Source organism: Lethenteron reissneri, chromosome 62 (genome assembly GCF_015708825.2).
Source record: "Lethenteron reissneri isolate LAM-NWPU_2019-01 chromosome 62, ASM1570882v1, whole genome shotgun sequence".
Taxonomy (NCBI): domain Eukaryota; kingdom Metazoa; phylum Chordata; class Hyperoartia; order Petromyzontiformes; family Petromyzontidae; genus Lethenteron; species Lethenteron reissneri.
The window spans coordinates 778,731-800,714 of NC_083840.1; the positions used below are offsets into that span (position 1 = coordinate 778,731).

The 21,984-nt window shown below is 52.3% G+C and overlaps 1 protein-coding gene across 1 annotated transcript; it reads right to left on the reverse strand.

The window, feature by feature from the left end:
• Nucleotides 1-7,144: 7,144 nt before the first annotated feature.
• Nucleotides 7,145-21,549, reverse strand: LOC133358612 (F-box only protein 6-like). Its single transcript, XM_061577000.1, has 6 exons — nt 21,169-21,549; nt 18,034-18,403; nt 15,654-15,774; nt 14,759-14,854; nt 12,977-13,115; nt 7,145-11,520 (listed from the first exon to the last, which is right to left on the reverse strand). Exons 2-6 carry the CDS (start codon nt 18,377-18,379, stop codon nt 11,383-11,385), a joined length of 840 nt encoding a protein of 279 aa, XP_061432984.1. The 5' UTR covers nt 18,380-18,403; nt 21,169-21,549; the 3' UTR covers nt 7,145-11,382.
• Between the last annotated feature and the right edge of the window lie 435 nt (nt 21,550-21,984).

The window sequence follows — 21,984 nt, forward strand, 5'->3', positions numbered from 1 at the left end:
AGACACACAGAGACACAGACACACAGACACAGAGACCCAGACACACAGACACAGAGACCCAGACACACAGAGACCCAGACACCCAGACACAGAGACCCAGACACACAGAGACACAGACACACAGAGACACAAACACACAGACACACAAAGAATCACACACAGAGACCCACACGCAGAGACCCACACAGACACAGAGACCCAGACACACAGAGACACAGAGACCCAGACACACAGAAACACAGACACACAGACACACAGAGACACACAGAGACCCAAACACACAGAGACCCAGACACACAGAGACCCAGACACACAGAGATACACACAGAGACCCTGACACACAGAGACACAGACACACAGAGACCCAGACACACATAGACCCAGGCACACAGAGACCCAGACACACAGAGACACAGAGACCCACACAGAGACCCAGACACACAGAGACACAGACACACAAAGACCCAGACACACAGAGACACAGAGACCCACACAGAGACCCAGACACACAGAGACCTAGACACACAGAAACACAGACACACAGAGACCCAGGCACACAGAGACCCAGACACACAGAGACCCAGACACACAGAGACCCAGACACACAGAGACCCAGACACACAGAGACCCAGACACACAGAGACACAGAGACACACAGAGACACAGACACACAGAGACACAGACACACAGATACCCAGACACACAGAGACACAGACACAGAGAGACCCACACAGAGACCCAGACACACAGAGACACACAGAGACCCAGGCACACAGAGACACAGACACACAGAGACCCAGGCACACAGAGACCCAGACACACAGAGACCCAGACACACAGAGACCCAAACAGACAGAGACCCAGACACACAGAGACCTAGACACACAGAGACCCAGATACAGAGACACACAGAGACCCAGACACACAGAGACCCAGACACACAGAGACACAGACACACAGAGACACAGACACACAGACACAGAGAGACCCAGAGACACAGACACACAGAGACCCAGGCACACAGAGACAGACACACAGACACACAGAGACACACAGAGACACACAGAGACACAGAGACCCACACAGAAACCCAAACACACGGAGACACAGACACAGAGACCCACACAGAGACCCAGACACACAGAGACCCAGACACAGAGACACACAGAGACCCAGACACACAGAGACACACAGAGACACAGACACAAAGAGACACAGACACACAGAGACCCAGACACACAGAGACCCAGACACAGAGACACACAGAGACCCAGACACACAGAGACACACAGAGACACAGACACAAAGAGACACAGACACACAGAGACCCAGACACACAGAGACCCAGACACAGAGACACACAGAGACCCAAATACACAGAGACACACAGAGACCCAAATACACAGAGACACAGACACACAGAGACCAAGACACACAGAGACCCAGACACACAGAGACACAGACACACAGAGACCCAGAGACACAGAGACCCAGACACACAGAGACACACAGAGACACAGACACACAGAGACCCAGACACACAGAGACACAGACACACAGAGACACACAGAGACACAGAGACCCAGACACACAGAGACCCAGACACACAGAGACACACAGAGACACAGACACACAGAGACCCAGACACACAGAGACACAGACACACAGAGACACAGACACACAGAGACACAGACACACAGAGACCCAGAGACACAGAGACCCAGACACACAGAGACACACAGAGACACAGACACACAGAGACCCAGACACACAACCACACAGTGCGATGGTGGTGCGATAGAGGCGCAGTCCCTGCAGGTGCGTGCTCGCGCCACTGCTGTTGGATTCTCTTCAGAGGACCCTCCTTCGATTAGAGTGGCCTTAGGCCTACTCTTCCACGCTGAGCCAAGACGTCTTGGCAGAGGCGGGGTGTACCCTAACTTCACCCCCCACAACCCCATTCGCAGGAGGGATTGGGAGCCTTTAGCCCCCCCCCCCCATTGTTTCAGTTGCCGCGCCTGGAGATACAACTCGAGCCAACAAGTCCATCGCTGCTTGCTGACCACTGCGCCACGGCGGAGTCTCTACACGTGTGTACAGTACAGTATCCACGTGTACAGTATTCCACGTGTGTACAGTACAGTACTCCATGCGTGTACAGTATCCACGTGTACAGTCCCCCATGCGTGTACAGTACTCCACGTGGGTGCCGTACAGTATCCACGTGTACAGTACCCCATGCGTATACAGTACTCCACGTGTACAGTACTCCACGCGTGTACAGTACTCCACGCGTGTACAGTACTCCACGCGTGTACAGTACTCCACGCGTGTACAGTACTCCACGCGTGTACAGTACTCCACGTGGGTGCCGTACAGTCGGTGACAGGCAGTGGGAATCGAACTCGGGTGGCTGGGTTAGTGGCGAGGCGCGCTCCTACCGCTGACACGACTACCGCTCTCCATGGAGACTCACTCGCAGAGACACAATGAGACACGCACGCAGACAGCAAGACTCACACACACAGAGACTCACAGAGACAGACTGAGACTCACACACACACACAGAGGCAGGGAGTATCTGAGACTCACACACACAGAGACTCGCGCACACACAGAGACTCACAGCGACTGAGACTCACACACACAGAGACTCACACACACAGAGACTCACAGAGACTGAGACTCACACACACAGAGACTCACAGAGACTGAGACTCACACACACACAGAGACTCACACACACACAGAGACTCACGCACACACAGAGACTCACAGAGGCTGAGACTCACACTCACAGAGGCAGGGAGTATCTGAGACTCACACACACACAGAGACACACAGAGACTGAGACTCGCAGAGGCAGGGAGTCGCTGAGACTCACACACACAGAGACTCACACACACAGAGACTGAGACTCACGCACACACAGAGACTCACACACACAGAGACTGAGACTCACATACACAGAGACTCACACACACAGAGACTCACACACACAGAGACTGAGACTCACACACACAGAGACTCACACACACAGAGACTGAGACTCACGCACACACAGAGACTCACACACACAGAGACTGAGACTCACATACACAGAGACTCACACACAGAGAGACACACAGAGACTGAGACTCACACACACAGAGGCAGGGAGTCTCTGAGACTCACACACACAGAGACTCACACACACAGAGACTCACACACACAGAGACTGAGACTCACACACAGAGGCAGGGAGTCTCTGAGACTCACACACACAGAGACTCACGATCGCGGCCACCACGAGCCAGGGCAGACGCACACGCCCGTGACGTCACGCAGCGGCCCCTCCCCCCCGCACTGAACCCCCCCCCCCCCCGCACTGAACCCCTCCCCCCCCCGCACTGAACCCCTCCCCCCCCCGCACTGACCCCCTCCCCCCCCCCGCACTGAACCCCTCCCGCACTGACCCCCTCCCCCCCCCCGCACTGAACCCCCCCCCGCACTGAACCCCTCCCCCCCGCACTGAACCCCCCCCCGCACTGAACCCCCTCCCCCCCCCGCACTGACCCCCAGCGATGGTATGGCCCGCGTGGTGGCTGGGTGGGTGGGGGTAGCCCGGAGCGGCCCTCTCGCTCGCAGCCGCAGATTCACTTCGCTTTGGTCACCCGCTCGCGTCACGCCGGCGAACGAGACGCGTGCTTCACCCGTGTGGTGAAATACTCTTCACACTCACTCACTCTTCTCGTGTCGAGGGGTCAAACTACCCGACTACTGATGGAGTCGTATCCACTCACTCACTCACCCACCCACTCGCTCACCCACTCAGTCACTCACACAGCCACTCACCCAGACACTCACCCAGACACTCACCCAGACACTCACCCACCCACTCACCCACCCAGTCACTCACCCAGACACTCACCCAGACACCCACCCAGTCACTCACCCAGTCACCCACCCAGTCACTTAGCCAGTCACTCACCCACCCAGACACTCGCTCAGACACTCACCCACCCAGTCACTCACCCAGTCACTCACACACTCACTCAGTCACTCAGTCACTCACCCAGACACTCGCCCAGACACCCACCCAGTCACTCACCCACTCACCCAGCCACTCACTCAGTCACTCACCCAGTCACTCACCCAGCCATTCACTCAGTCACTCACCCAGACATTCGCCCCACTCACCCCACTCACCCACCCAGTCACTCACCCAGACACTCGCCCAGACACCCACCCAGTCACTCACCCACTCACCAACTCACACGCGGACCGACTCACCCACCCACCCACCCACTCAACTCACCTCCTCAACTCACCCATTCAACTCACCCATTCAACTCACCCACTCAACTCACCCACTCAACTCATCCACTCAACTTACCCACTCAACGACTCACCCACCCACACACTGACCCACTAACAAACTGAACCACAAACTCACCCATTATACTCCCGTTCTAAACTATCCATACTGTGTTCAACCACCAAACTGCAGGTCACAACACACTCACAAATTCACCTACTCATCCATTCAATCACCTACTCACCCACTCACTCACCCAGCCACTCTGCAGATCAGAAACACTATTTCTGCTTCTTCCCTCCCACTGCTGCACTTTGGGATTCCTTCCCCCCACCGTCTCTCTGCAGTTCTGTGAAAGGGGCCGTCCATAAATGACGTCACACGATTTTGGACGATTTTTTACCCCCCCGTCACACGGCGTCACAAAAAGACCCCCCCTCAAATGACGTCACAAAGCTCTGCCCCCCCCCCAAAATGCTTCAAATCGCTTTAAACTATTGTCATTGTAGTGCGTATTTAATGTGGCGCTGCACTCTGGTGTTGTGGGAGAAAACATTTAATACAAAGTCTATTTAATTAAGTAGAACGTGTTGTCTATATTTAAAGTTGCGCATTTTGATGTGACGTCACATTTCTCAAACCCCCCGCCCCTCGTCACAAATGTCTGACCCCCCCTCCCCCCCGAGGTGCGTGACGTCATTTATGGACGGCCCCAAAGCTACTTCCGCGGACTGGTTCTCTTGCCAATGGCGCCTCTGATGTGCTGCGGCTCCATGATCGGCGTGTTCCCTTTCACGGTCTCAGTCCCATCCATCGTAAGCGCGCGTTGGGCATCCATAACTCCGCTCCACCGGGCAATGGTGGCTGCCTGTAAACCAGCATCGAGGATCACCGCACCGGGGAAATTATTTGAGTCTGAGTCAACCTAGGGGAGACTCAGGACCCCCCCCCCCCCGCCCGCCATCTCTTCGGCATTATTCCACTGCGAGCATAGACACCTGAAGATATTCCTGGGGAGGGGAAAACATTTTTTAGCCAAAGCCGCCATCCACACCACCGAAACTCAAGGTCGCCGGGTCCGTAGCGCAGCGCGCTGACCCCTGCACCGTAGACAAAGATCCATCGGCACATCCTCAACAGACTGCTGGGGGCGAGTGGTGTCCGCGAGGATGATGAAGGCCGGTACAGCACCACGCCGAGCCGCCCATTGAGCACCTTGAGGTCGAGTCAACCTCGGGGAGGCCCAGGACCGGTTCTGATTTCCGTCGGTGGTGCTGGCCGTGAGCGGGAATCGAACCCGGATGGCCGGGTTCGTAGCGCAGAGCACGAACCGCTACACCACTGCACCAAAGACAGAGATCCCCCGTGTAGCCTCAACAGACTTGGGGGCGAGTGCTGTTCGCGAGTAGCGTCAGATAAAACGACAAATCGCTAACTTTAAAAACCCAGCCGTTCATAAAAACATTTGAAGGCAGTATAGTACTATAGTAATGGAGCAAGTGCAGAATCACTGAACGGAAATTGATAGCTTGAAAGCATACTCATTGTTTTTTTCGGTAAAGTCACGTAGGTAAAAAATTAAATAAAAAATGTTAACTAAATTAAATCACGACGTTTCGGGCACAACACAAGCGTCCGTCTTCAGGTGGGGACAACGCAGCGAAAGCACAACCACTTAAGCATTTTGCGCGGGGCCCTTGAAAGTGCGTAGGTGACACAGACTTATTTCACAGGTGTGCGCGCAGCATTGCTTGAACAAGAGGCTCTTCTCAGCCTTGACCAGACCACCAGCTCACAAGAACTGAATGTGGCCACTTGTTTCGTTTAGAGCTCCCCCCGCCCCCACCCCCAACTCAAAGAGTCGAGAGAACGTGACCATCCCCTTTCAGGCAGCGGTGCAATAGAGACACAACACACGATGTAGAGCGGTCGTTGTCTTCATTTGGGAGTCACCGGGACACAGAGGAGCAACTGTGAGGGGGGGGGGCAGCGTTATGCGACGCATAGGGGGCCCGGTCAGCCACTAGGGGGACCCCCGAATGAACAGATAAACACACAAGTACAAACATGTTAAGAAAAATTATTACAAATTTACGACAAAAAAATCCCTGCATTCTACCATGGAGCAAGCCCGATAATTAACGCATCTGGCTATCGTCGTATCAACAGAGCAGCGTCAAGTTGCGCGATCCACCCCCTTTGAGGAAGTCCTGGACCGATAGGGCCGGCATGAAATCAAGACGCCGACAACTTAATTGAGCATCGTTACCTTGACATATTTTATTAATACTGTCCCTGTGAGACCGTCTTCCGCTAAACCCAATACGCGGTGCAGCAACTAAACAAGAGAAACGTGAGACTCTCGATTGTCCGCGTGCAGTTGATCCAATGTGCGGATTCACCGCACGGCACCTGAGATTATGACGTCAATTAATAACTCGTGGATTTCCCCTCGAGCCAAAACTAATACCTCCTATCACCCAGGAATGTCTGTCCTTAACGCTCTTGACGTCACTCCGTCGACCAGCCCCCCCCCCCCCCTCATTAATAATCATGACCATGTGACGTCCTCCAAATGGACACCCCCCTCCATTAATAACAGTTAGCAGGTGACGTCACTCCACATTGGGGGGGCGAGGCGCCTCCTCCCTCCTCAGCATCAACTTTTAACCCTCACTACAAAGGCAGAACCCTCACGTCACGCGATCTCCATAAAGCTTGTTGAGACATATAACTAAAAAGGACGTCAAGATGAACAAGGGATTATAACCTTCAAATGAAATAGGTCTGTCACCGCGGCCTTACAAACTGCACACGCATTAATGCAATGAATACCACGACGCGGTCTGCTTTTCGTTTGCAAGTTTCAGATTTACTGCAATACATCCGTCCTTGGACGAGCAAAAGGCGAGTAATCTCATAACAGTTATACATTGTTACTCCTGGGAATGTTTATTACAAGCCACATGGTGCTTAAACCGAACAAATGTGTGATCCGGCTCATCTAAAATCCACATGATCGCCTCTACAGTACAGTAGTTGCAATATCTTTACAAGTGAGGTGGAGTTTGATTGATGTTGATTGACGTGGCTCTGCCGTCATCCAATTCGTAGGCCGAGTCTTCTGCGCGGGAGCAGGAAAGTGTCATGACTGAGCACGCGCATCAATCGGTCGACCATTAGCTCTTGGCATAGAGACCCGTGGAGAAATGCTTCTTTTTCTGAACTATATCCGCGACTTTGAATCATCCGCAGCCGTCCTCCCCGTCATTAGCGCGGATCATCGGGAGTCTACTGAAAGTTACAGCCCAGATTGTTGTATATACGGGGTTACAAAAAAATATCATCCGTTGCCATTTGAGTAAGAGTCGGGGTGAAACGAGTGGGTCGCCCACAAGTCAGATGTTGCCATACCCACCACCGCCGTTGAAATTGGCCGTCGCGTCACCTGCCGGGGGAGAGCGTTGTCATCAAACGTTCGGTGCCGACACAGAAACACGTCACGGCTCTGTCGCCCGTTATTCTTTGGCTCAGAAAGGGCCCCCTTGGCCAATAACATCAGCCGCCATTCGCCACTAAGTGACGGTGGCGTTACCACGGCGCCTGTGCCAGGCCCAAGTGCACTTTGAGGCCACGTTAAGTGTCGAAGGCTCGCCGGGAGGTCTCGGGACAGACCCGGCAGGTGCCATGGGTCGGCTGACTGAGATGCCCGGTAGATGCACCAGCTGTAACCCCCCCCCCCCCCCCCCCCCCCCCCAGTGCCAACTTGCTGCATTTTATCCACCCAACGCTCCACACAACCCCACACATTGAACCCACGACCTCTGCGGGGGGGAGGGGTAACGGAGAGAAAAATCCCCAAAACCTCAGCGAATGAACCAAGTTGAGATAAAAAAAATAATCACCCCCCGGAATTCACGCCTTTATAATCCAACCAGAACCCTTGATATTTCTCATAAACGCATTCGACTAGTAATTCACGTCTAATTATAGCGAGTGAAATATATATAATGTACGCACACCCGTCAACCCCTTATCAGTGCCAACCTTATTACAGACCAATTCAGACCTTATTGGTCGCCCCGTGCCCTTATACATCTCAACGTTCATCCTACAGAGCCAGAATTGAAACGGCTGGATGCCGTATGGACCTGAAAACTCAATTTCCCTGCACAAGAATACGGGGTAAACCGTATAGGTTGACAGGTCTGTGTACGCATGCATGTACAGTCGACATGCACAAACTCTTTATAATAGTTAAACATCGGCGGGTGTCCATTCACCTGGGGAAAGGGCGCAGCCACGCCATGGGGGAGGGGCTTTGGCATTCCAAGCCATTGGCTGCACGCCCCATTACATTAAAACTATGCAGATTATAAATGTGTGGAGGGAAAAACCGGAGAAAAATCCAAGCGACCACGGGGAGAAAGAGAGACACTGCAAACTCCAAATATACAGCAGGCGTCAGGGTCGTGATCGAACGCTCGACCTCCTGCATACCAGGTGAGGAAGTGAACATCTCACGAGTGGAGAACTCGTCGCTCTGCAGCGGAAAATAAAACAGCTGTCACTTTACTACTCTTGCCACAATCTTATAGCGGAACCACCGACAGTAATCTTCCTTTTGATGTCGTAATAAAATGCCATGATAATAACTGTTGCGAGTTTTTTTTGTTATATCTATATTCTCCAGGATTTAAAGAGATTCTGGAGAAACAATTACCTTAACCCCTTTCCCGCTCCGAGACGTCTGCAAGTTGTGGGGTGTGGTGGGTCATCCCGTTCACCGCCGAGTCTTGGAACGTACGAGCGGGTTCAGCGTTCGTTTTATTTAGGAGAGGTGTAGTCGTAGCAACGCCGTTGTTTTTCCAGACGTCGTCACCGCAGAGAACCGTGGTGACATAACCGCCGCCACTCTACGATAGTCGCCGTCAAACCGTACCACACACGCCCTCTCGCATGGCCTTGTACTTCTGATTACGTTCCGTGACGTACGTCATCGGAATGGGAAAGGGTTAAAAGGGAGCCAAAAGTCCGAGCGACATTAAATAACCTTGCATGGCGAGTCTTCTGTGTTCGTGACTCCTGCCTCTTCAGCGTCGCTATCGAGTACTGTCCCGCCTCTCCTCCCAACTTCTCCCGTACGTTCCGAATTTCATTTTCAGCACTGATTTAATCCCCTGTAGCCAGTTACACGGCCCATGGCCATGAACAATAAAGTTATTGTTGGGGTGCAGAGGAGCCCAGCCAGCAGCCAGCCAGGAGAATCGAGGCATAGATAATAATAATAATAAATGTTTGATATGAGCACGATTATTCCGCTCGATTGCTCAGGTAATGTTTTATATGAGCATGATTATTCCGCTCGATTACCCAGGTAAGTCTCATCCAGGAGGCTCTTGCCGAGTTATCGCAGTAGGGCAGGGGGGGGGGGAGTGCGCCGCTGCCGCTGCTGCGTGTGACCCCAGTTGAATGATTTTTGTTGAGATTTTTTTTGTATTTTCTTCAGAATTGAGTTGTTTACATCGCGTAAATATAAATGTGTCGTTAAAACCCACCACTGCCCGACACAGCCATTTAGTAAAGGTTTATCACGTGAACAAAACGTGGCAATTCGTTACTCTCCAACACACCGGTTATAGCTGGAGAGTAATTAGTGCTGAACTAGTAACGAATTGGCACGTTTTATTTACAAATCTTACTAATTGGCTGTCGGATGGTGGCGGGTTTAACGACATTTATATTTACGTGGTCTAACCCAAAAAAACGATTATAGATAATATTGGTCGTGAAAGCTGCCTCCTACTACTACTACGTGTTTAACTGACCTGGTACATTGTGTCGGGGTACTTTGTTTTAGCTGTGGGAAGCAACTGGAAAACCCAGTGGAAACAAATCGCAGAACACGGAGAGAAACATTGCAAACTCTACGTACACTCGCACAGAGACAAAGACGCCCCACCACTCCATATAACATTTAACAAACCGCAGGGGGCAAGTGCTGTTTGCAAGCAGCACCAATGAAAAACAAAACTCTTCTGGATGAGTACCAATGAAGGTCGGCACGGCACACGAGGGAGGGGGGTGGTTGGCCAGCACCACGCCAGGTCACCTTTGTCTGCCAAGTGCTGATGGTTTACATACCTTACATTTACATACCGCGCCAGGTACTCATTTGAAACAGAGTCGACCCAGCTAGGCCCAAGCTCCTTCAAATATTTGCCACCGTTATTGGTCGTGAGCGGAAATGGAACCCGTGTAGCCAGGCTCGTAGCAGTGCGCTAATCACTGTTCCGCCGCTCCCCTTATACACTCTCACTCACACTCTGCATGTAGGTACGTATGTACAGTATTTCCTCGTTATTCACGAACTCGCTATTCGGAAATTTGGATATTAGCGAATTGCATCTGGAGCTCCACACAACTGCTGCGTCGAGAGAGAGAAAGCGGTGAGAGATAAGCGATGAGAGACAAAGTCACGAGAGATAAAGTGATGATTGATAAAGTGATGAGAGATAAAATGATGAGAGATTAAGTGATGAGAGATAAAGTGATGAGTGATACAGTGATGAGAAATAAAATGAGACAAATTGATGAGAGAAAGTGATGAGTGATAAAGTGAAGAGAGATAAAGTGATGAAAGTAACGAGATAAAGTGATGAGATAACGCTCATAGCTATTAGCTTATTTACGCATTTATTTAAGGTGATTTATTAAAAAGATCGTTTTTTCGTCCGCCAATATCATTATCCGCACAATGTGCCATTCACGAGCATCTCCAGAACGTATCCCTCATGAAACAACGAGAGAATATTGTCATGTATGTTCAACTTCTTTCGCACCGTACGTAGCCAAGCATGCTAAATCGGAGGTGGGACATTCTCTCTCCCAGCAGAACAACGGGGAGAGAGAACGTACAACGTCCAATAAAAATTGAAAAGTGCGCGAGGAGTTGGGAATCAAACCCAGGCGCTTCTTGCTGCACGGCTCTGGTGCCGGGGGTGCCGGGGGTGCCGCGCTCCGCTTCCGCACACTCTGGAGGTTCGGATCCAGGCGCGTTGCAGCAGGAGGCTGCCGCCAGCCTCTCAGTGGATGCTCACGGTGACACTGCTGTTGGTCATCCTGGCCCCGTACCAGCCGGACCAGAACTGCGTGTCCTTGCCCGAGTGCTCGAAGCGCAGGTAGCGCACGCCGGGCCCGTAGTCGCGGAACACGTGGCTCACCTGCGCAGGACACAGCCACTGATTAACCCACCCACCGACTCACTCACTCACCTACTCACCCATTCAACTATCCACTAACTCAGCCATTCACTCACCCACCCACTGACTCACTCACTCACTCACCTACTCACCCATTCAACCACCCACTCACTCAGCCATTCACCCACTCACTCACCCACCTACCCAACCAACCGACACACGCATTCATCCACCCACTCACTCAGCCATTAATTCACCCACTCATCTACTGACTCACTCATCCACTCATCCATTAATTCACCCACTCACGGAGCCATTCACCCACCCACCGACCCATTTATCCACCCACTCATGCATTTACTCAGTAAAAATCCCGTGCAGCCTTAACAGATTCTCGGGGCTGTTAGTGAGCACATGGCTCAACTGCACAGGACACACCCACTCATTCAGCCATTCACTTAGCCACTCACTCACCCATCCATCCACCCAACCACCGGCCGACTCACCTCCTCAGTCTTCATCCACGCACTCAGTCATTCACTTAGCCACTCACCCACCTGCCCAATGACTCACTCACCCATTCATCCACCCACTCACCAACCCACCCACCTACTCATCCATTCATCCACCCACTCACCCACCCACCCACCAACCGACTCACTCACCCACTCAAACATTCATCCACCCACTCACCAACCCACCCACCCACCTACTCATCCATTCATCCACCCACCCACTCATCTACCCACCTACTCATCCATTCATTCACCCACTCACTCACCTACTCACCCACCCATTGATCCACCCACCGACTTACCCATTCATCCACCCACTCATTCGTTCACTCACAAAGATCCCCCGGATAGCCTTAACAGACTCTTGGGACAAGTGCTGTTTGCGAGCAGCTATTCAGGCCAGCATGACACACGAGGGGGTGAGTGGCCAGCGCCACGCCTGTGTACATCCCCGGTATTTCTTCGAAACGGAACCGGAAGAAAACAAATCAAATAACCTTCATCGGTAACGAGGCTCCCACAAGGCCATGCGGTAGGGCGCGTGTATTGCGCAGTTTTGGCGCCGGCTATCGTAGTGGTGGCGGTCGTGCCGCTCCGTTCCTCTGCGTTGTGAGTAACAATGTCTTTCGGAAAGCAACGGTGCTGCTGCTGCTTTTACGCCTCTAAATAAAAAAATAACGCCGAAACCGGCTTGGTGACTGAAACGACCCGCCGCCGCCACCACCACCACCGCCACCTCTACCACCACCTTGCTACCGCCTTCACCGCTGGTCTGTGGTTCCTTCCCGCAACCTCCGAGTCGTACTCTCTCTCTCTCGCTCCCTCTCGCTCCCTCTCTCTCCAACTTTATCTTTCTTGCTCACTCTTTCTCTCTCTCTCTCGCTCTCTCTTTCGTTCGCTCGCTCTTCGAGAGCGAGCGACTACCGTGTGGTGGCGACGCGTTACAGGTTGCGGGCCCTCACCTGGTTCCAGCAAGCGTCGGTCCACTGCGGGATGGGCTTGGGTTTGTGGTCGAAGCGCGCGAGGACTCGGCTCTTATCCTCAGCGAGCAGCGTCACACTCAGCTCGTACACGCAGCCGCAGTCCCAGCGTGCGGCATACCTAACCGCACCGCCACCACTCCATCGTCATCATCATTAAGATCGTGATCATCATCATTCACAACACAGCCACGGTCCCAGCGTGCGGCGTACCTAACCATACAGCCACCACTCCATCATTGGCGTCACCGTCACAATCGCCATCATCACCGTTGCGATCGCTACCATCATTCGCAACACAGCCACGCCACGACAGCATTGCCCCAACAGTCTGTTAAGGGTTTTATGGGGGGTTGTTGTGTGTGTGTGTAAGTCGCCAGAGCCATGCAGTTTTAAATCTATATTGAAAATTAATTTCTTTAAAAGTGCTTTTGTGTTCAAGTTTGTTCTCCCCCCCGCACTCCTCCGATGAGCGCGGCTTGCTACGTACGGTGCGAAAAGAGTTCAACGTACACCCGCTAAGACGTGGTCTCTGGCATTGGCTAAGTAGTCGAACAAAGACGGTGGTCACCGCAACATCGCGCGGCGCTTTCAGATGCGGCTGCTTCAGCGGCCGTCTGGAACGCTCTTCCCTTCCGATATTAGTAAGCCACTGGGAGTTACGCACCATTAAATCGTCCAGATTGACAAACTCATTTCTTTAGAACTTGCTATTTGTGCGTTTAGTTTGTTGTCCTTCCCCCTGCACACCTCGATTAGCACGGCTGGCTACGTACGGTGCAAACGAAGTTCAACGTACATCCGCAGATACGCCGCGTGCCGCCGTTACCGTCCAAATTTGCCAAATTCGTTCATTTACACCGGTAAATCACTCAATTGAGATTGCACAAAGCAGCGGCAGCAGCAGCAGCATTGCTGACGACCGTGAAGCCGCCCCAGGCTGTGTGCACGTGAAACACAGCGGCGCCTTTCCTCTTGACGGTCGCTATCAGGACGACGGCACCAATGCCAAATGAACAAAATTATTTTCGCGATCATTTCCAACAACGCGAAGGCAGGTTCGTTGACCGACTGATATTGCTCGTTCGCTGGGGAAAGCCTCAGCGGGTCTCAAAGACTCTTGCCCCGTGAGGTTTTTTTGGCGGTAACGTGGAGCGATAAATGCTGCAGTGCGTTTCCCAACGGAGTAATTTGCGAAGGGGGAAGACACAACAAACTAGGCACAAAGAGCAGTTCTAAAAAGAATGAGTTTGTCAAGCGAGACGGTGACTTAAAAGCACACATCCCTAGTGGCTTCCTAATATCGGAGGGAAGAGCGTTCCAGACGGCCGCAGACGCGCATCTGAAAGTGCGCGATGGCGGCGACTGCTTCTTTGTTCTAAGGCTAGCAAAGACGCAATGTTCATTGGGCAGTCAACGGAGGCTTTCCCATACACTCTCTACCCCTGGCCTGGCAACAGCTGGGTGTGCTTCATTGCACCGATTATTGGCATCCCTTTAAATCGGAAGCCGTGTTTTTCAACTTTCAAGCTTCGTTCATCGTCCCAACATTTCCAATCGCCGTCTCGGCAGGCTTCGTCACACTCGTTCCCTCCCGAGTGCTGCCTATCGTTGGATCGAGACTGGACCCGTTCGATGGCCAGCACTGGCGGCAGCGGTGGAGTTAGCGGCACGACCGTGAGATCAGGACAGGGTCGGAGGAGCGCGCGGGCATCGCCTTAAACGGCGGGCGTATGTGAAGGGAGGCGCCTCCGTGCCACCCACCAGTCCGAGACGGCGATGTGGGGCTGGTATTCGTCGAGCAGCTCCACCCAGAGCCCCTCTGCCAGCAGGGACACCACCTGCTCCTTGCCGCACCAGCTGACACACGTCAAAGACAAAGATCCCGAGCGCTGTTAGCGAGCAGCAGATCTGTATGAACGCAGGCACCGCACACGAGGGGGTGGGTGGACAGCACCATTCCCGGCCGCCTTTGATGTTAACTACATATCGCACAGGGTGCTCATTTGGGAGGCCGAGTCGACCGAGGGGAGGCCCACCAGGGTCCGGTTCGGATAATCGTCACTGGTGTTGGCCATGAGCGGGATTCGAATTGGGGTCTACCCAACACACAACAAAGACAAAGATCCCCTGTATAGCCTGAACAGACCAGTAGGGGCAAGTTCTGTTAGCGAGCACCTATGAAGGCCGGCACGGCACACGAGGGGTTGGGTGGCCAACACAACGCCCGGCCGCCTTTGTCTCCCCAGTGGCGATGTTTTACACACCATACGAGGTACATATTTGAGACCGAGTCGACCTGGCTCAGTCTCTAACCCTCTGGCTCAGCTCTGGCTCAGTCTCTAACACTCAGGCTCAGTCTCTGGCTCAGTCTCTGGCTCAGTGTCTAACACTCAGGCTCGGCTATGGCTCAGCTCTGGCTTGAGCCACTCACTTGCTTTTAAAGAGGCGTGAGCGGCTGGCTCAGCTATCGCTCGGGCTCAGCCCCATGGAAATTCTGAGCACGACTGGGACCACGCTCTAATTGAGCCAGCTCAAGTTTAACTTGGCTTAATTGAGCCAGTAAAGCCAGAGTCGAGCCTGAGCTGAGTTGAAACTTAAGAATAATGCGGGCCATGATAGGACTGCGGTGTGACGGGTGCAGGGGGAGGGAGCGTACTTGTAGGACGACACAAAGGACTTGGTGATGTGGGTGTGCGGCTCTGGAAGAGGCACCATCACGTCCTCCACGTTCCAACGGTCGCCGCCGTTGCTTGTGATATGCCAACCGTCAAACTGGTCTTGCACGTACAGAGTGCACGGGTGAGGTGGGCAAGAGGAGAGAGTGTCTTTTGTCAACATGACACAGTTTTTACTGATTGGCCGTGTCGCAAAAGCCTACGTGTTAAACTTCCTACCATAGTTAAAAAAAATTAAACCCACACAATGGAACCGCTGCTAGCCAAAACATCACAATGCTCAAAGATTATCTGGCAAATCACTCCATTGGGAGAACATAGACAGCAGCAGCAGGCAACATCGTCCCCAAATGTAAATACTTAAGACCCAGTGAGGATTTCCTAGTATATCAGAATGGCTGTGTGAGGGTGATCTGTACACGTTCCCATCAGTGAGCTCGCTCCGGATAGAGGAGGCTATGAACGAGCATGACACTCGGCTAGAGACGACATGGAACTTGATGCGGTACGGGAGGATGTGGAGCTGAGTGGACTTGCAAAAAACCGGTACCAGCAGTGTCAACATCAGCCTCTGTGGAGGAGGCTCATGAAGGACGCTACTGGGCAGCGGGAGACAATTTGCTCTCAAGCACCAGCAGAGGGCAGAGGAGTGACGCTCACAACAGTAATGCGGCATATTGACACATTAGGGGGCACAGCTGGTACATCTTGCCAGTCATCTCAGTCGGTCAACCCGTGTGGCACCTGGGTCTGTCCCGTGACCTCCTATCAGCAGCGATAATCTCGACAATTCAAGTGGTAGCCTGAAAGTGCACCTAGCCTGGCACAGGCACCTTGGTAACATCACCGTCACTTAGTGGCGAATGGCGGGTATTGGTGAGGGTGAGTGAATGAAGTTCGTATGTTCTCCCCCCTGTTCTGCATGGGGTTTTCTCCAGGTTCTCCATTTTCCTTCAGTAGTTAAAGAAAAAATATACGAAACTGATATCGGTCAAAACATCCCAATGCTGACAAATATACCTGACGAATTACTCAATTATTTTTACCAAGTAAGAACCACGGAGCAATGTATGGGCCTTAGCAGAGCAAGCAGAACACTGGGCGGCTAAAACGCAGCAAGTTGGCACAATGGAGAACACAGATGGGGGGGCATCTGCCAGTCGTCTCAGTCAGTTAACCCGTGGCACCCGAGTTGGTCCTGTGATGTTAGCAAGTTTTCAACACTCACTAAACTAGTTTTTTATTTCACCAGCTAAGGCTCACTGAGCTATTTCGCTTGTTTTCAGAAGCGACCATGCCACAAATGATAGCTCAATGAGGAGGCTTACCACGTGGAAATGTATTGCAGCCAAATACTCTAAACGTGTGATGTTGATCCTAAATGTAGAGGGGAAAAACTGGAGGACCCAGAGAAAACTCCACGCGACCACTGGGAGAGAGAGACGCAAACTCAAAATATTCAGCAGGCGTCAAGGGTTGGGATCGAACCCCCAACCTCCTGTATACCAGGTGAGGTAGTTAACATCTCCTAGCCACCACGACTCTCCTGCAGGGTAAACAGAAGTAGCATAATAATGATGATGATAATAATAATCATAATAATAAGTGGCTTACCATGTGGAAATGTATCGCAGCCAAATACTATAAATCAGAGGTCACAAACGGGTTTTGATTCCTTACCCGTACCGGTACCTGGCCGCACCAGGGTCGCAAACGGGTATGGGTAGCCAGTTATTGGGTAGGGTACGAGTATCGGGTACCCGATTGCGACCTCTGGGATGAAGCCATGTTGCAGGCGTGGGTGGGTTGATTCTAGGAACTTGAATTGTGAGAAGAGACAAGACGTTGGGAAATGAGTGACAAACGGTTACTCACCAATGACTCACAGCCTACCCGTACCCATACCTGGCCGCACCAGGGTCGCAAACGGGTCCCCGTACCCGTACCCGGCTGGGTACGGGTAGCCGGGTATCGGGTAGGGTACAGGAATCGGGTACCCGATTGCGACCTCTGCTATAAATGCACGAGGTTGGTCATAAATGTGGAGGGTAAAACTGGAGGACCTGCAGAAAAATCCCTGCCACCACCGGGATAGCATGCAAACTCCAGATGTGTCCTGCAGGCATCAGGGTCGGTTATTAAACCCACGATCTCGTGTATAACAGGCGAGGTAGTTAACATCTCCTAACCATCGGGGCACCCTCATCCACTATCCAGTCCCCACTTATAGTGTCTGATGGAGACAATGACGAGATATCAGCGTTTAAGGCGGACCCCAAGCCCAGTCCTCACGATGATAATAAATATAATCACAATGATGATAATAAATATAATGATCACAATGATGATAATAATGCTCACTGGTAGCGCAGGGGTTCTGCAGCAGGTTCCTGCTGAATGGGCCCTTCAGGTAGAAGGCCCTCCAGTCAAACGCGGGCGGCAGGGGCATCCTGGAGCAGCGGGCATCACTCCACTTGCCCTCGCGCCGGCACTTGAGCTTCCACAGGGCGCCCGAGTCGACGAGGCGGCGCCAGGCGGAGCACACAGCGCGGCAGTGGCGGCTCAGGTCGGCCTCCGGCACCCAGCTCAGGATCTCCAGCAGGACGTCGTCCGGGGCGGCCGACAGGTCGACGAGAAGCGGGAGGAGGCACGGCGCGGACATGTCCTCGGGGCTTGCGACAGCCGGCCGCGTCGCGCTCTGACCCATTGGGTGTGCCAGCGCTACGCGCTCCTGTGCGTACCGTGAAGACGTTAGCCGCTATTAACACCGGCGCTGCCGCTCTTGAGTGCGTGTTGAACTGCTTTCGCAGCCGTACGTTGCCCACCGTGCCAATCCGAGGTGCGGAGGACAACAAACTAACACAAAAAAGCAGTTCTAAATAATTTAGTTTTCAATTTAGTATAGTGCTGTCGTGTAGTATATAGTAGTGGTGTATATTAGTGTAGTGTATAGTAGTGTAGTGTATAGTAGTGTAGTGTATAGTGTCCATAATACAAGGTTTTTGGGTTAGATCTTCTCTTCTCTTAATATATAAATGTGTCGTTAAGCTCGCCACCACCCGACACAGCCAACTAGTAAGGGTTGCAACGTAAACAGAACATGCCAATTCGTTACTAGCACAGCACACCGGTGTGTTGGAGAGCCAAGCCACAATATTCACAATCTGAGTACGACGTTCCACCAGTAATCATCAGGTGACAGCCAGATTTGTGGAGAAGTCCACCTGTTTCGTTCCTTATATAGGCGTAGATGTGATATTGGTCGTGAAAGCCTACGTGTTAAACCAGTAGTGTAGTGCATAGTAGTGTTGTGTATAGTCGTGGAGTGTATAGAAGTGGTGTGTGTAGTAGTGTAGTGTATAGTCGTGTAGTGTATGTGGTGTAGTGTATAGTTGTGTAGTGTACAGTAGTGTAGTGTACAGTAGTCTTGTGTATAGTCGTGGAGTGTATAGTAGTGTTGTGTATAGCAGTGTAGTATATAAGTGTAGTGTATAAGAGAAGTTTTTAAATATATTTTCCCCCGGGCAACGCCGGGTACTTTTATTCCCCCATAAAACCTTTAACAGACTGTTGGGGCAATGCTCTTCACGAACATCTATGAAGGGCCCGGCACGGCACACGAGGGGGTGGTGGCGGGTGGGTGGCCAACACCACGTCTCAACCAGTGCTGATATTTACTAAACCACACTCGCAACCAGGTGCTCATTTGAGGCCGAGTCGACCTAGGGGTTGATGGGGTCCAGAGGCTCACGAGCGGTTTGGATATTTGCCGTCGCTGGCGGTTATGTCGTGAGTTGCGCTACCGGTCACACCAAACCCGCGAGACTGGTCGGTCAACGTGGCTGGAGAATGAGCCCAGCTTTAAAATAAAAAAATTATAGCCGCGTTTAATACTATTTTTTTATGTTCCGGTAATACGAATAAAGTGGTATACGTCGTTAATTCGTTCCAGAAGGTAGGACTTATACCGAAAATGACGTATACCAAACTAATTTTTCCCATAAGAAATAAAGGGAAAGGAAATAATCCGTTCCAGAGTATAAGAAATTATATTTTATATGGCATATTATACATTCATGGGGTTGTATAAATAATTTAGACACTACTTATTACTAAAATGCATACATAGATTAAAATAAATGCATAAATAAATTTAAATTGAAATAAAAATAAAATGTAACATCACTTTACCTTGCTGAGAGGAGTTGATAGCCTACGAGGATGGTGGCGAGGGAGGGGAGGAGATGTTATTTTTTTGAAGGAGAGTCCCCTTCCATTAAAACTTCAGGAAGCTGAAATTCTGGGGTTTTTTCTCTTTTCTGTCTTTTTTCTTGGCTTGGACCTGGTTGAGGCTCACCGGGTTTGAGTTTTACTAAAAACCTGTCCATTGAAGTTTGTTTTTGCCGTCTTCTAAGAATGTTCCTGAAGTGTGACATTGTTTGGTCATTCCACACAATACTGTTACGGCTTGTTAGAGCCGTAACAGTATTGTGTACGCGGCGACTCATCCTGACTCGTACAACTTCTAGCAAGCGCGTCGTATCCCAAGCAAGACGTCGTATCCCAAGACATGTTTCTCTCGTCAAAACACGACGCATACCAAATTCGACGTATTCCAAAGCGGTCGTATACCGAGGTACCACTGTAATAATTTTGTATTCCTGGTGTTTGGAGAGAGAAGTGAAAGCGCTTTTGTCACGGCGGGTGTGGTGAGGATGCTGGGGTTGGTGGGTGGAAAAGTACCACAGACCTTCTGATGCTGCTGCACGTAACACTACAGCCAGTAGACTACAAAGTAAAAGTTTGGAGTAAACACTGGGAGAGGAAACAGAGCAGCTGATGCTGCTGCTGCACGTGACTCCATAGCCAGTCGCCTACACTGGGAGAGGACAACATGCCTGCTGATGCTGCTGTGAAATTATCGTTTTCATTACTAATGTTGTGGATGTGAGCGCGGCGATTATAAGAGCGAGAGCTTGGAGAGAGAGGGGATGTGGTGCCGAGGTTATTGTGATGATTCTGTACTACAAAGACAAAGATCCCCCGTGTAGTCTTAACAGACTGTTGGGGCAAGTGCTGTTAGCGAGTAGCAGCACCTATGAAGGCCGGCAGGGCACACGAGGGGTGGGTGACCAGCACCACGCCCGGCCGCCTTTGTCTCCCCAGTGGCGATGTTTACACACCGCACCAGGTACTCATTTGAGGCTGAGTCGACCTAGGGGAAGCCCGGGACCGGTTCAAATGATTGTCACTGGTGGTGGCCGTGAGCGGGAATCGAACCCGGGTCGCCAATTTCGTAGCGGAGCGCGCTAACCGCTCCACCACCGCTCCCCACGTACACAACAACAACACTAAGTGGCGGTGACGTCACCACGACGCTCGTGCCAGGCTACGTGCACTTTGCGGCCACGTGCAGCGTCGAACGGCCGCTGGCAGGAGGTCACGGGGCAGAGGCAGCAGGTGCCACGGGTCGACTGACCGAGCGTGGTTCCTCACCTGGCGCAGCACCGCATGATGGGGGGTGGTGATGGTGGCGGCGGTGGCGGGGACGGCCTCTCAGATCCAGGCAGTGGAGGGAGACGAGAGGAAGGGAGAGTGGGTGACGAGCGGAATGGGTGACGAGTGTGAGGGTGACGAGGGTGAGGGTGGTGAGGGTGACGGGTGAGGGTGGTGAGGGTGGTGAGGAGTGTGAGGGTGACGAGCGGAGTGGGTGACGAGCGGAGTGGGCGACGAGTGTGAGGGTGATGAGGGTGAGTGTGAGGGGTGTAAGGGAGAGGAGTGTGAGGGAGAGGAGTGTGAGGGTGAGGAGTGGGTGACGAAGGAGACGCTGCGGATCACCACCACTGCTCGCAGGGCGCCGCCATCTCCGAGTCACGTGACGCGGGGCGGAGTGTTGGTCACGTGACTCCACAGCGGTGGGGGGGGGCGGCAGTGATGACGGACCACGTGACGAGCGGCCCCGTCAGCCGCTCCCTGTCACCTCCAGCCAGAGGCGGCCCCGAGGAATCGGGGCGACCGTCCCGGGCCCCGCGCTTGAGGGGGGGGGGGGGCATGGCGCGCGCCTCGTCGTCACGGGTGTCAGAAGATCCCTGGGTTTAGAAGTTTGAGTGTTCTTCTCGTGATCACGTGGGGATTTTTTTCTCCGGATGCTCCGATTTTTAAATCCTTTATATTGAGTTCGCATGCTTGCTTGCACGCTTACGACCGTGCAAATCTTTCGGTCGTTTTTTAACCCACTTCCCGTGATCCAATCGAGCTGACATTTTGCACACAGACTCGTGGTGCGAGACAGTTAATGTTCGTGAAAAAAAA

Excerpts from the sequence above, each read along its gene's own strand:
- LOC133358612 (XM_061577000.1), bottom strand. The coding sequence starts at position 18,379 with ATGGGTCAGAGCGCGACGCGGCCGGCTGTCGCAAGCCCCGAGGACATG. Across the intron at positions 15,775-18,033 it reads GCAGAACCCCTGCGCTACCA|ACCAGTTTGACGGTTGGCAT; the intron begins GTGAGCATTATT and ends TGTACGTGCAAG. Across the intron at positions 13,116-14,758 it reads CACATCGCCGTCTCGGACTG|GTATGCCGCACGCTGGGACT; the intron begins GTGGGTGGCACG and ends CGGTGCGGTTAG.